Source organism: Palaemon carinicauda, chromosome 33, assembly GCF_036898095.1.
Source record: "Palaemon carinicauda isolate YSFRI2023 chromosome 33, ASM3689809v2, whole genome shotgun sequence".
Lineage (NCBI taxonomy): Eukaryota > Metazoa > Arthropoda > Malacostraca > Decapoda > Palaemonidae > Palaemon > Palaemon carinicauda.
Window position 1 is genome coordinate 20840858 of NC_090757.1, and position 12330 is coordinate 20853187.

Genomic DNA, 12330 nt, shown 5'->3' on the forward strand with positions numbered 1-12330 from the left:
TATTTATCCTATTTTCTAATAAACAATATTTTTCCCATTTTCTAATAAACGATATTTATCCCATTTTCTAATAAACAATATTTATCCCATTTTCTAATAAACAATATTTATCCTATTTTCTAATAAACGATATTTACCCCATTTTCTAATAAACAATATTAATCCCATTTTCTAATAAACAATATTTATCCCACTTTCTAATAAACAATATTTATCCCATTTTCTAATAAACACTATTTAAAGAGAGTAGCGAATTACTTCTAAATATCCGTGATGTCTGATAATTAGGCATTGGAAGGGGAACTGTATACCTGTTTTACAAAATACCTGCTTTATTTCAATAGTGGAATCAACATATTTAGACCGTTAGTGGAACTTTCAGAAAAGTTAAGTCTTGCATATAGATATATCAACATTTCAAGTAAAAATCGTCTACTGTATATGATGTAAATCGATCAATCAGTCTACTGGAAAGCGCTCGAAGGGTTCTAAACACGATCACGAAGCGCTTCGGTTGAGGTCCGGGTGTTTTCCTACTTCTTAAGAACTCACAAATAGTTCTGTTTGGAGGGATTGCTCATGTGGAAACGAGCGTCTTGCAGTCTCGAAAGGGACAGGGATTCTACGGATGCTGGAGAGAGAGAGAGAGAGAGAGAGAGAGAGAGAGAGAGAGAGAGAGAGAGAGAGAGAGAGAGAGGTGGGGACTAGAAGACTGGCACCAATCAATTACAAGTATAGAGAAAGATAAAAATCTAATGTCAAGAATGAGAGAGAGAGAGAGAGAGAGAGAGAGAGAGAGAGAGAGAGAGAGAGAGAGAGAGAGAGATGGGAAGAACTAGAAGACTGGTACCAATCAATTACAAGTATAGACACAGGTGAGAATCTAATGTCAGGAATGAGAGAGAGAGAGAGAGAGAGAGAGAGAGAGAGAGAGAGAGAGAGAGAGAGAGAGAGAGAGAGAGAGAGAGACTAAAAGACTGGTACCAATCAATTAAAAGTATAGAGAAAGATGAGAATCTAATGAGAGAGAGAGAGAGAGAGAGAGAGAGAGAGAGAGAGAGAGAGACTAGAAGACTGGTAGCAATCAATTACAAGTATATATACAGAAGAAACTCTAATGTAGAGAGAGAGAGAGAGAGAGAGAGAGAGAGAGAGAGAGAGAGAGAGAGATTAACTGAAAAGCTGCTCTGCTTCATTTCGCGCTACCATCTGTAATGATTTCCTTTCCTAGCCGTCGGGTGGACTCTAGGGGGTAGGGGAAGATCCCAGCCTCTTAATCGGCTAAATGGAAGTTGCCGGGAATAAAAAAAAAAAAAAAAAAACTCGATCGGAAGAGCATTAGATATCAAATGGGAGAGATTACCCGTTTTCTCCTTTTTTTCTTTGAGACAAGTTGTCAATAATTTCAGCAACATACTGCTTTGTTTATGGTTGTTGACAGCTATAGTCCATTTCTTTTCGCGAGGCATATTTGCACCGACTCGCAGCGGTGCCCTTTTAGCTCGGAAAAGTTTCCTGATCGCTGATTGGTTAGAATTATCTTGTCCAACCAATCAGCGATCAGGTAACTTTTCAGAGCTAAAAGGGCACCGCTGCGAGTCTGTGCAAATATGCATCGCGAAAAGAAATGGACTATAGGCACTGTGAAAGTAACCTGTACTGTATTTGAGTACAGTAGTTGAATAGTTTTGGCTTTTTAAGGTTTAAAGGCCGATCATGAATGGCAGAGGCTAGGGACGGTGACATTGCCCTATCGAGTAGGACAATACCCTAGAGATTGACCATATATGATCAACGCTCAAGAGCCTTCTCCACTCAAGTTTGGAACAGGGAGGGCCAAGCAATGGCTGCTGATGACTCAACAGATAGACCTAAAGCCTATCTTGAATGACAGGGGCTAGGGACAGTGACATTGCCCTATCGAGTAGGACAATACCCTACACATTGACCATATATGATCAACGCCCAAGACCCTTCTTCACTCAAGTTTGAGCCAAGGAGGGCCAGGCAATGGCTGCTGATGACTCAGCAGATAGACCTATAGGCTCCCCAAAACCCCCTATCCTTAGCTCACAAGGATGGTGGGGTTGCAGCGACCAAAGTATCTTACGAATTTGAGCGCGACTCGAACCCCAGTCTGACAATCCCCAGTTAGGGACGTTACCACATCGGCCACCACAACCCTAAATATTCAACGTGAAAAAGGTTGTGTTCAATTCAGACCTTTTGAGGATCCTATTTACTAGAACACTTTTCATTACTCATTCAAGTTAAAGTAAGAGTTCGTCTTTACTGCTTCCTTTCTTAATGATAAACATTTCCCTTTTCAAAGGGCAGTCACCGCATTGTTATTATTATTATTATTATTATTATTATTATTATTATTATTATTATTATTATTATTATTATTATTATTATTATTAACTGCTCAGCTACAACCCTAGTAGGAAAAGCAGGATGCTATAAGCCCAGGGGCTCCTACAGGGAATATAGCCCAGCGAGGAAAGGAAACGAGGAAAAATAAAATATCTTGAGAACAGTAACAACATTAAGATAAAAATATCCTATATGAACAATAAAAACTTTAACAAAACAAGAGGAAGGGAAATAAGATAGAATAATGTGCCCGAGTGTACCCTCAAGCAAGAGATCTATAACCCAAGACAGTGAAAGACCGTGGTACAGAGGCTATGGCACTACCCAAGACTAGAGAATATTGGTTTGATTTTGGAGTGTCCTTCTCCTAGAAGAGCTGCTTACCATAGCTAAAGAGTCTCTTCTACCCTTACCAAGAGGAAAGTGGTCACTGGACAATTACAGTATAGTAGTTAACCCCTTGAGATAAGAAGAATTGTTTGGTAACCTCAGTGTTGTCAGGTCTATGATGACAGAGGAGAATATGTAAAGAATAGGCCAGACTATTCTGTGTATTTGTAGACAAAGGAAAAATGAACCGTAATCAGAGAGAAGGACTTAATGTAGTACTGTCCGGACAGTCAAAGGACCCCATAATTCTCTAGCGGTAGTATGGAATGGTATGCCAGATAAATCCAAATCAAATAGTCAATCAATCAATCATTATCTAAATATAAAATAATAAATTTTCTATAGCCTAATAATTGCCTTAACTACCATCTGCAACCTGAGTTTCTCTTTCGACAAGTTTTGGAAGTATTTTCTCTCTTACAATTGCAAGCGTCTGACTCATCAAGTTTATCTATTGTCCAGACATTTCGCGTCATCCTTTAGTAGCGGCAGAAGCATTTTGTCCTTTCTCTCCATCGCTCTCTCTCTCTCAAAAAAAAAAAAAAACTTTCTAACTGACAATAGATGAATAGACCTTTGTTTGGTGTCCATATTTCTATTTTCACCGCTGAAACTTAGATTTAGCCCAAAGCGATAATGAGAATTAATTATTTTGTTTAATCGTATTAGTTTATTCTTGGTGTGGCCATTAAATGAATATAATCTGCTTTACCAGACTCGTCGTCTTAAATATAACTTAAATATAACAGAGAAAGGAAAATCAAATTGATTTTTTGTCTAGTTTCCTCTTCTCAAGAATACATTCGGCAAAAAAGAAACCGAATAAAGGGTCTCGAGGCAGCTTTTTAGCAAGATGGTGTGTTTTTTCAAGCACACGAACCACATCATGAAAGCCATATCACAATGCATCATGTCACCCAAACCATTTCAAACGTGTCACTACTTGCGTAAATGATAAAAAATAACAACAAACAAAACAACAATAATAATCATAATAGGGTGCTATCATATTCATCCTCTCGTATGGTTCTATAAAGCAAAACCACGTAACACAACACATGCCACTTCTAGCTCAATTTTATCATTGCACAATACATGTAGATAATCTTTAAACATTTCAAACAGCTAAGTCCCTCGAGGCCAACCTAGTCCAGTTCCCCAAAGCTCACTTGTTATTTGACATAGTCTTGCAATGTATAGAACCCTGGACCATTCAAAGGATATCTTATATGATGGGGTTTCAAAATGCTTGGTGTGGACCCTATGACAGCAGTCTCGAATCCTATTGGTTACTTAACTTCTTATACTCAGGAGCGCTCAGACAGCAGTCATACAAGCCTCCTTGTATTGGTGGTCTTAGATACACAGCTCCTCTCAAGCTATTGTTCACATCTGTTCGTCATAATGATTGGTTATACAGTATAGCGTAAACAATAAGGTCATCGATTTTGTCCATGGCGAATGCCCACAAAACTTTCAATTTACCCAGAATTTGTTAGAATAGGTCATGCATCTTTGAAGTAACACTTTCACTGCCAATATTTGACATAGATTGAACCATCAACGTTCTCTAGCACGATAATTCACTCCCAAGAAAAGCGGAAGACTTACTCCAGACATTACACCCTCAGTAATATCACATATACCTACAAAACAAGTCACCCAGTTGTTTTGTGAAAGGGGGAATTGGTTAATACATATGTTAATATCAAGGGTAACCTATATTTGCTGTTAACCATTCATTTAGCCCATTGATTTAATTAAGAAATTAACAATAAGATTGTAATGGTCTTAGTCATTATCCCCTCTCACCATTTTCTTCGTCTCCATTTCAGGATGTCCCGACTTTTCATGCTGATTCTTCTTGTATCTCCAGCAATTCCTCAACTGCTTTTACCACGTGACGGAGGTGGCCATGGAGGGCACAATGGAGGCGGAGTTTATGGTGGTAATCAAGGAGGTAGTGGCCATGGAGGAGTTTATGTTGGTAACCAGGGAGGAAGTGGCCATGGAGTAAGTGGCCATGGAGGAGGAGTAGGAGGGGCTTATAGGGGACGTGAACACCACGGAGTCGGCCATGGTGGAGGAGAACAAGGCGGAGGAGGTTATAGTGGACGTGACACCCATGGAGGAGGTCACGGTGGAGGCCATGGTGGAGGCCATGGAGGAGGTTATGGTGGAGGCCATGGAGGAGGCCATGGAGGTGGTTATGGTGGAGGCCATGGAGGAGGCCATGGTGGAGGTTATGGTGGGAGTGGCGATAAAGGTGGAGGTTACCATCCAGCTCCCGTATGCCATCCACAAACAATCACCAAATACAAGACTATTTACAAAGATCGTAAAGCTCAGGTTGTTAATAACGTAAGTAATGGCCAGCATGTTCATGTTTAATTTCCCAAGGTGTTTTTAATCTATATTATTATTATTGTTGTTGCTAGCTAAGCTACAAACCTAGATGGAAAAGCAGGATGCTATAAGCCCAGATGCTCCAACAGGGAAAAATAGCCCAGTGAGGAAAGGAAACAAGGAAATAAAATACATGAGAAGTAGTCAACAATCAAAATAATACATTCTAAGAAGAGTAGAAAATGTTTAATGTATTTATCTTTAATTTTTGAGGATTAATCCATTTTGATAGTTTTAAAGATGTATGTGCAGTTATGATATAATACTGGCTATCATTAAAAACAATAAGTAGTTATATTTTATCTATTGCAAATCCAGTTCCAACTAAGAATTCTGTACTAATTTCTATTATTTATACCACAGGTAGAAGTTCGGAAACCAAAACCCCACGTGAAAAAAATTGTGGAAACCCGCTACACAACCATAAGGTATCCAGTTTTCATCACTCAGGTCATCAAACCCTTACTAACTCAAGTGGAGACCAAAGTCAGACCCATGTTCTTCACGAAAACCATCAACCGTTACACCACCGTCAAATTCACAGTAACTGGCATAGGCCAAGTTACTATAACGACTGTCAAGTTTGAGAAAGAGTACATCACCCGGTGCATGAAGAAGGGCTATGGACACCGCCGTCATGATGTGAACTATGGACGCGAAGGTAGGGAAGACGAAGTTGCTGCCGACATTAGTCCAGACTCTCCATCCCTGGAGACATATAAAACTAAGGATCCGGAGTCAATAGTCAGTGCTCCTTATGACTTCTCCATTGGGGAATACAGAGAATCTACAGCTTCCCCGACAGCTGATATAGAACCAACCTCCACGAAGGCTTTCGCGGGTAAAGGACGCCCTAGTTTTGGCCCTCTCAGGTCTCTCAGACCTCTGAGATCTAGCCCTGCCAGACCGTATGGACTGCCCGTATCTCCTAGAGATAAATCGCCAGCAAGGGGCCCTGAATTGGTGGGGTCATACCCCGAATCCCCAGAGGACGATTGGTCGTTGCCTCATCCCCCACTGGTGCGACCAGCACCTGTACTCGTCGGTTAAACAACACCCACTCCGAAACTTTGATCCCCGGCGGTTTCTCCAGTCGTGGATCGCCACTATCCTAGTCGATGTGTCATGGTGGTATAAAGAGGAAGAGTAACAATTATAGATCTCTCTCTCTCTCTCTCTCTCTCTCTCTCTCTCTCTCTCTCTCTCTCTCTCTCTCTCTCTCAGCACCATCTTTCCATTAAGTGAATATTAAAACACTTATTTTTTCGTTATGATCTTCCTGTATTATGCCCTGACACTTAAGAGTAAGAAAAAGTATACTATTTTTTTAAAGATTTTTTACAACATGGCTGGCTGGCCCAGTCCTTTGTATTGATTTGTTGTTTGTTAATGTCTGTATAGCTCTATAAAACCTATTATTTTCCGGTTACAAAATCTTTAGGCTCAACACTTCTTTGTATGGGCCTACCTCAGCATCAATAAAAACTATGGTGAATATTTTACTCCTCTTAGGACCATATTATAGTAGCAGTTAGTTCAATTCACGTTGTTTACTTGGGAAGAAAATCTACTCATCTCCTTTTCCAGAAAACACACTACTATTACCATTAGAAAATAGTTTTAAAAAAGTGAATACTCAATTATTACCCTTATTAAGAACTATTCATCATCAGGGACGAATTTTACGTTACCAGAATGATGGAAGTGGATAAGATTTAGTTGTTGTCTTATTCAAAGGTTACAGAATACAAAGAATTGACCGAATAAAAAAAAAAATTCTCCAAGTGAATAATAATTATTTGTCTTGATTATGTTTCCAGTGGCACAAACTCATCTAGCCTAAAGATGGAACTAGGTTTAGCCAGTCTCCCTTGAAGAACTAATTCGTGTGTTAATTAATTTCCCCTCACCCTCCAAAAAAATTCAGTAAGTTGGAATTAACGTAATCTATTGGTTGTATTAGCGTTTCTTTAAAAAAATGTTTTATGCGAAACGTTGGGGTTTCTTTGGATAAACCGTTTGTTGCCTGAACTCCTCCCCTCCAAATACCCTTTTCTAGAAGCTGAGTTGGTTTCAACAGAGTAATCTATGAATGAATTAGCTTAGCTTATCTGACTCACTCGTGTAACTAAAATCTCAACTACTTTAGTTTTATCTTCGATTCAGTTCGACTTTCTCTTGATTCCTATTGTCAATTAATGTAATACCCAGAGTTAGTTTATTTTTAGGTCAACAATTTCAGTATATTTGCATTTCACTTTCTATAGTTATGGCCAATGACTGTAAAAGGTCTCCAGTTGAATTATACAGTTACACCCATTAAATTGTTGTTACCATACTGTGTTTCTGTATTCCTCTTTATTTCATCAATATTGATGGCAAACTGATTATTTAAGAAAACTGTACAAATGGCTCTTGTGTCTAAAATTTCCTTACCTAAAAGCAATAATCAATTCGCTTTACATTTATTATACTGGGTATTCATTTCAACAATTATTGAATTTATAAAGTCTGGCGTATATTTGTCTCCTGATCATTTTAAAAGCTATTAATGCGATAAAATTATCCAAGTTCGCATTAATTTTACGACTCTACGGATTGTTGAGTTTCAGTCATTAAAATTTATACACTTCAGGAGAACGTAAGGTAAGGATGGAGCTCAAGTAATATAAAGGGAAGGTGGAAGTAGCATTTTGAAAGATTGCTAAATGAAGAAAATCCAAGATCTATTATTGCAGATGGAAATCAAAATTTAGGAATGGTAAGAGATATAGATAAAAAAGAATTTAAGGTTGCCCTCAGCAAGATGAAAACTGGAAAAGCTACGAGACCTGATGAGGTCCCACTGGAAGTCTGGAAATGCTTGGGGGAATTTGGAGTGGATATGCTGTGGGATCTGATGAAAAAGAGGCACAGGAAAGAAAAGATACCAAAATGTAGAGGAATAGCTTTTTGATGCGCATATTCAAAGAAAAAGGGTATGTACAATATTGTAATAATTATAGGACAATCAAACTCCTCCTATATACTATGAAGCTTTGGGAAAGGATTAAAGAGCGTATAAGGGAAGAGACCAAGATTGGAGAAGAGCAGTTTGGATTTATACATGGAAGGAGCACGACGGAGGCAATGTTTGCACTAAGGCAGTTGATGGGAAAATATAGAGGTCAAAAGGAATTACATAAAGTATTTATTCACTGTCGGGAGATATGGAGATATCTGAAAGAGAGGGGAACACCATAGAAATATGTTAGACTAATCAGAGATTTGTATGAAGGAGCAGGCACACAAATGAGAATGAGTGTTGGTTTGCCTGAGGTGTTTGAAGTGGGAGTTGGGTTACACCAGGTGTCGTCATTAAGCCCCTACTTGTTTAATATAGTAATGGATGTAATTACTGAAAGAGTGAGGGAACAGTCACCATGGACTATGCTTTTTGCAGATGATATAGTTCTGTGATGAAACCAGAGAAGGGTTGAAAGGGAAGCTAGAGAGATAGAGAGAGGGAGGAATTGGAGAGCAGAGGGGTAAAGATCAATAGAACAAAAACAGAGTATATGTGTTGCAAACCGCAGAACCAATTGAATGACATACATTTGCTGGGTAAAATAGTAAAGAGAACAGAAGAATTCAAGTACCTAGGGTCATATGTGTTGGAAACAGGAGCAATCCAAATGGAAGTGAACAGTAGAATTCAAGCTGGATGGAATAATTGGAAAAGAGTGTCGGGAGTGTTGTGTGATTGAATGATAAACTTAAAGTTAAAGGGAAAGATACATAAAACTGTATTGAGACCTACCATAATATATGGTGCACAGACCTGGCCCATGAAAAAGATCTTTGAGAAGAAAATAGAGGTTGCAGAGATGAGAATGCTAAGATTTATGGCTGGGATCACGAGACTGGATAAGGTTAGGAATGCCTTGGTAAGGGAAACAACAAAGATTACAGAGGTGTCAAAGAAAATCCAAGAAAAGAGACTTCACTGGTTAGGGCATGTAATGAGGAGAGACCAGGAGTATGTTGGGAGGAGGATGTTGGAGAGGGATGTTCCAGGTTGGAGGAGGGGAGGACCAAAGAGAAGGTGGATGTAGTGTGGAACAGCAGATATGGAGGAGAAAGATCTTCCAGTGGAGGACATCGGAAACAGAAGAAACTGGAAATGGCTTTCAAGAAATAGCAACACTGCATAGCGGGAAGAGCTTTAGTCGAAGAAGAAGAAGAAGAAGAAGAAGGAGAAGAAGAAGGGGAAGGTAAGGAGAGGTCTGAAAGCTGTACACTAACAGGTAACAATGTGGTAGAAAGCAAAGGAGAAATTTGCCAACGCTGCCTGTTTAACAAACCAGCGTTCAAAAGTATGTTGATTAATTTTACGAAGTGTATAGAAAAATATTTGCTTAACAACACTTCGCAAGGTTAATAAAGATGCTTATGAACACATGTTTACAAGCTCAGCGACTTTGTTTTCCAGGAAGACTTGTCAATAGTTGCGCTTTTGCTAAACACCGCGTTAATCGCTACATGTACGGCTGCCTGACAACTCTTTAGCTTGACATAGAGTGAACCGAAATTAATGAAGCGATCTGTACAACATTTGATCCTTCTCTAGCTACGGCTTATTTTTCTTTTGCTTGTACATATACCGAATAGTCTTGCTATTTTTCTAAACATTCTCCTCTTTTCTCATACACCTGACATTACCAAGCATACCAAATCCTGGTTTACCATTTAAATTGTTCAGTGGCCAATTTCAACTTGGTAAGGGTAAAAGAGACTCTCTAGCTATTGTAATCAGCTCTTCTAGGATACTCCGAAGTTCTCAAATCTTGGATAGAACCCTAGTCTCTGTATTCTGGTCTTCCAGTGTGTTGGGTTAGAGGTCTCATGATTGAAGCCATAAACATGGTACACCATTTTTTTTAATCAGTTTTCTCATCCTCTTGCCTTTTTTTTTTTTTTTTTTAAATGGGCGTTCGTTCTAGAATGCCTTGCCATATGCAAGACACTGGTCTAGCGTTGGTAGCCCGTAAACGTTGGGCGTACTTAATAAATAGGTCAAGGATACCTAGTGATTTATTATCTGTTCCTTTAACTTCAATTGTATTCATTTTCAAAATCATCGTTATGTCCATCCTCCAGTTAAAGAGGCAAATCTACTGTAGAGGGTAATAAGCCTTGCATGTTGTGTTAGCTCTGCCATGTTGACCAATTTTATTTGACATTTTGACTCTAGGTCTATGGATAGAATTCTTATTTTTCTATTTATAGTTATGTGCATATAGTTTTCGTATCATTAATGCTTGTTTTCAAATAAATGTATGATGAAATATTTTTGTGATTATTTCTTCTTCTGACTGGAGATATTGAACAGATGGAGCAGCGAGTCCATTACGCGACCTGTGTCGTTAGTATATCGCAATATTCCTCAATCTACATGGCGAAATTAGAAACCTAAGTTCACTCCAAACAGTATGATATTCTACAAACAGTATGATATTCTACTATGTTCAAAAGCGTTTGTTCCTCAGATGAGGTACTCGTTTAAGCTGCCTTTTCCAAGTTTTAGAAAACAATTCTGAAATCGGATGCCAGGGTAATGGCGGTGTATAGTAAAACTACGTACCCTGCTTCTTATAAAGTCCTGCTATGGATGTGGATTTCAGGAGATTAGGGTCATAAATGTTTATGGAAGACATAAAAACTTTTTTTTCCATCTGTGTATCTGAATCTTCGATTTTATTCTTACACGGCTAAGTGCGAGACGATAGAAAGACCTCTTTTGTGGTTGTTGGTTATTTCAATGCTATATAGGGCGCGGATAGATTCTTTTTCTCCTACTGATCGTCATAGCTTAAGTTAAGAGCTTTTTACTTTGTTTCTGAATCAGGCTGTAAGTATATTACAGGCGAGGAACTCAATAGTGTGGCAATTTCTTAGACCCAATATTCACCGAATCCCCTGGTGTTACATGTAAGGATGGGCACCCAGTTCGGACATCGGATCATACCCTGACTTTGTTAGTAATTAATAATGAGCAGCCTGTTCCTGATGGGTCATTTTATTATATATATATATATATATATATATATATATATATATATATATATATATATATATATATATATATATATACTGTATATATATATATATAATATAATATATATTATAATAATAATAATAATAATAATAAAATAAATAATAATAATTCCTTATCTTTGATCGAAAAATTTTAAAATTTAGACCACCCTTTAACCCCAGTAAAGGGTACTACGTATGTCGTTAATTAAAAAATAGCCTTTTCCATCATAAAGCTCAATACTATATAGTATTCTAAAAGTCCTATTTCAACTGCGACCCGATTGCAGAATGATCTTCCTTATCAGGTGGTTAAATCGGTGGGGCTTCAGAAGTTTAAATATATTGCAAATGATTTTCTGTTGAACAGGTTAACATAAAGACTCGTTTGATAGTTTATATATGAATTATATGTTTAAACGCTGTCACTGATCATTAAAAATTATATCTTATTTTTATTGCTTCTCATATATAGTTTATTCTTTTCTTTATTTCCTTTTCGTACTTAGCTGCTCCCTATTGAAGCGTTTCTTTATTTCCTTTTCGTACTTGGCTGCTCCCCATTGAACCCCTTGTGCTTGTAACATCCAGCTTTTCCAACTAGAGTTGTAGCTTGGCTAATAGTAATCATAATAATAATTGCTACGTAATGATAATACTAATGTTAATAATAAGAATTCAGAACTAAGTCGCAAGTCTAGGGATATGCACATTTTGGAACGTCAGATTTTCCATCATCAAATTTACCACACCCACAACACGCATAATTACTTACCGCTATGACATTTTGACGGTAGACAACATGCATCTAAATCTAATCTATAACTGAATGAGTTACTATTCCTATTATCTAATATTCCTAATTCATCAATTCAAGCAAGGATATTTGTCTGGAGAAATACGTAACTTTTAGGTTCTAACAGAGAGGGGCGAGGTGAATGCAAGTGAGATTCAGTCTACAGATAAGGAGCTTATATTCAAACCGTTGGGAGCAACAATGTCACAAATATTCAAACAATATGAAACATGACAAGCTTAAATAGGTTTTCTATCATTACAGAGAGAGAGAGAGAGAGAGAGAGA

The 12330-nt window shown here is 38.0% G+C and overlaps 1 protein-coding gene across 1 annotated transcript in view; it reads left to right on the top strand.

Moving 5' to 3' along the window:
* The window catches only part of LOC137626086 (uncharacterized), a 23329-nt gene extending 15846 nt beyond the window's left edge, over positions 1-7483 (top strand). The window contains exons 3-4 of the mRNA XM_068357166.1: positions 4602-5127; positions 5536-7483. Coding sequence (XP_068213267.1) covers positions 4602-5127; positions 5536-6222 — 1213 coding nt within the window. The 3' untranslated portion in view covers positions 6223-7483. The remainder of the gene's footprint in view (positions 1-4601; positions 5128-5535) is intronic.
* The last annotated feature ends 4847 nt before the right edge of the window (positions 7484-12330 follow it).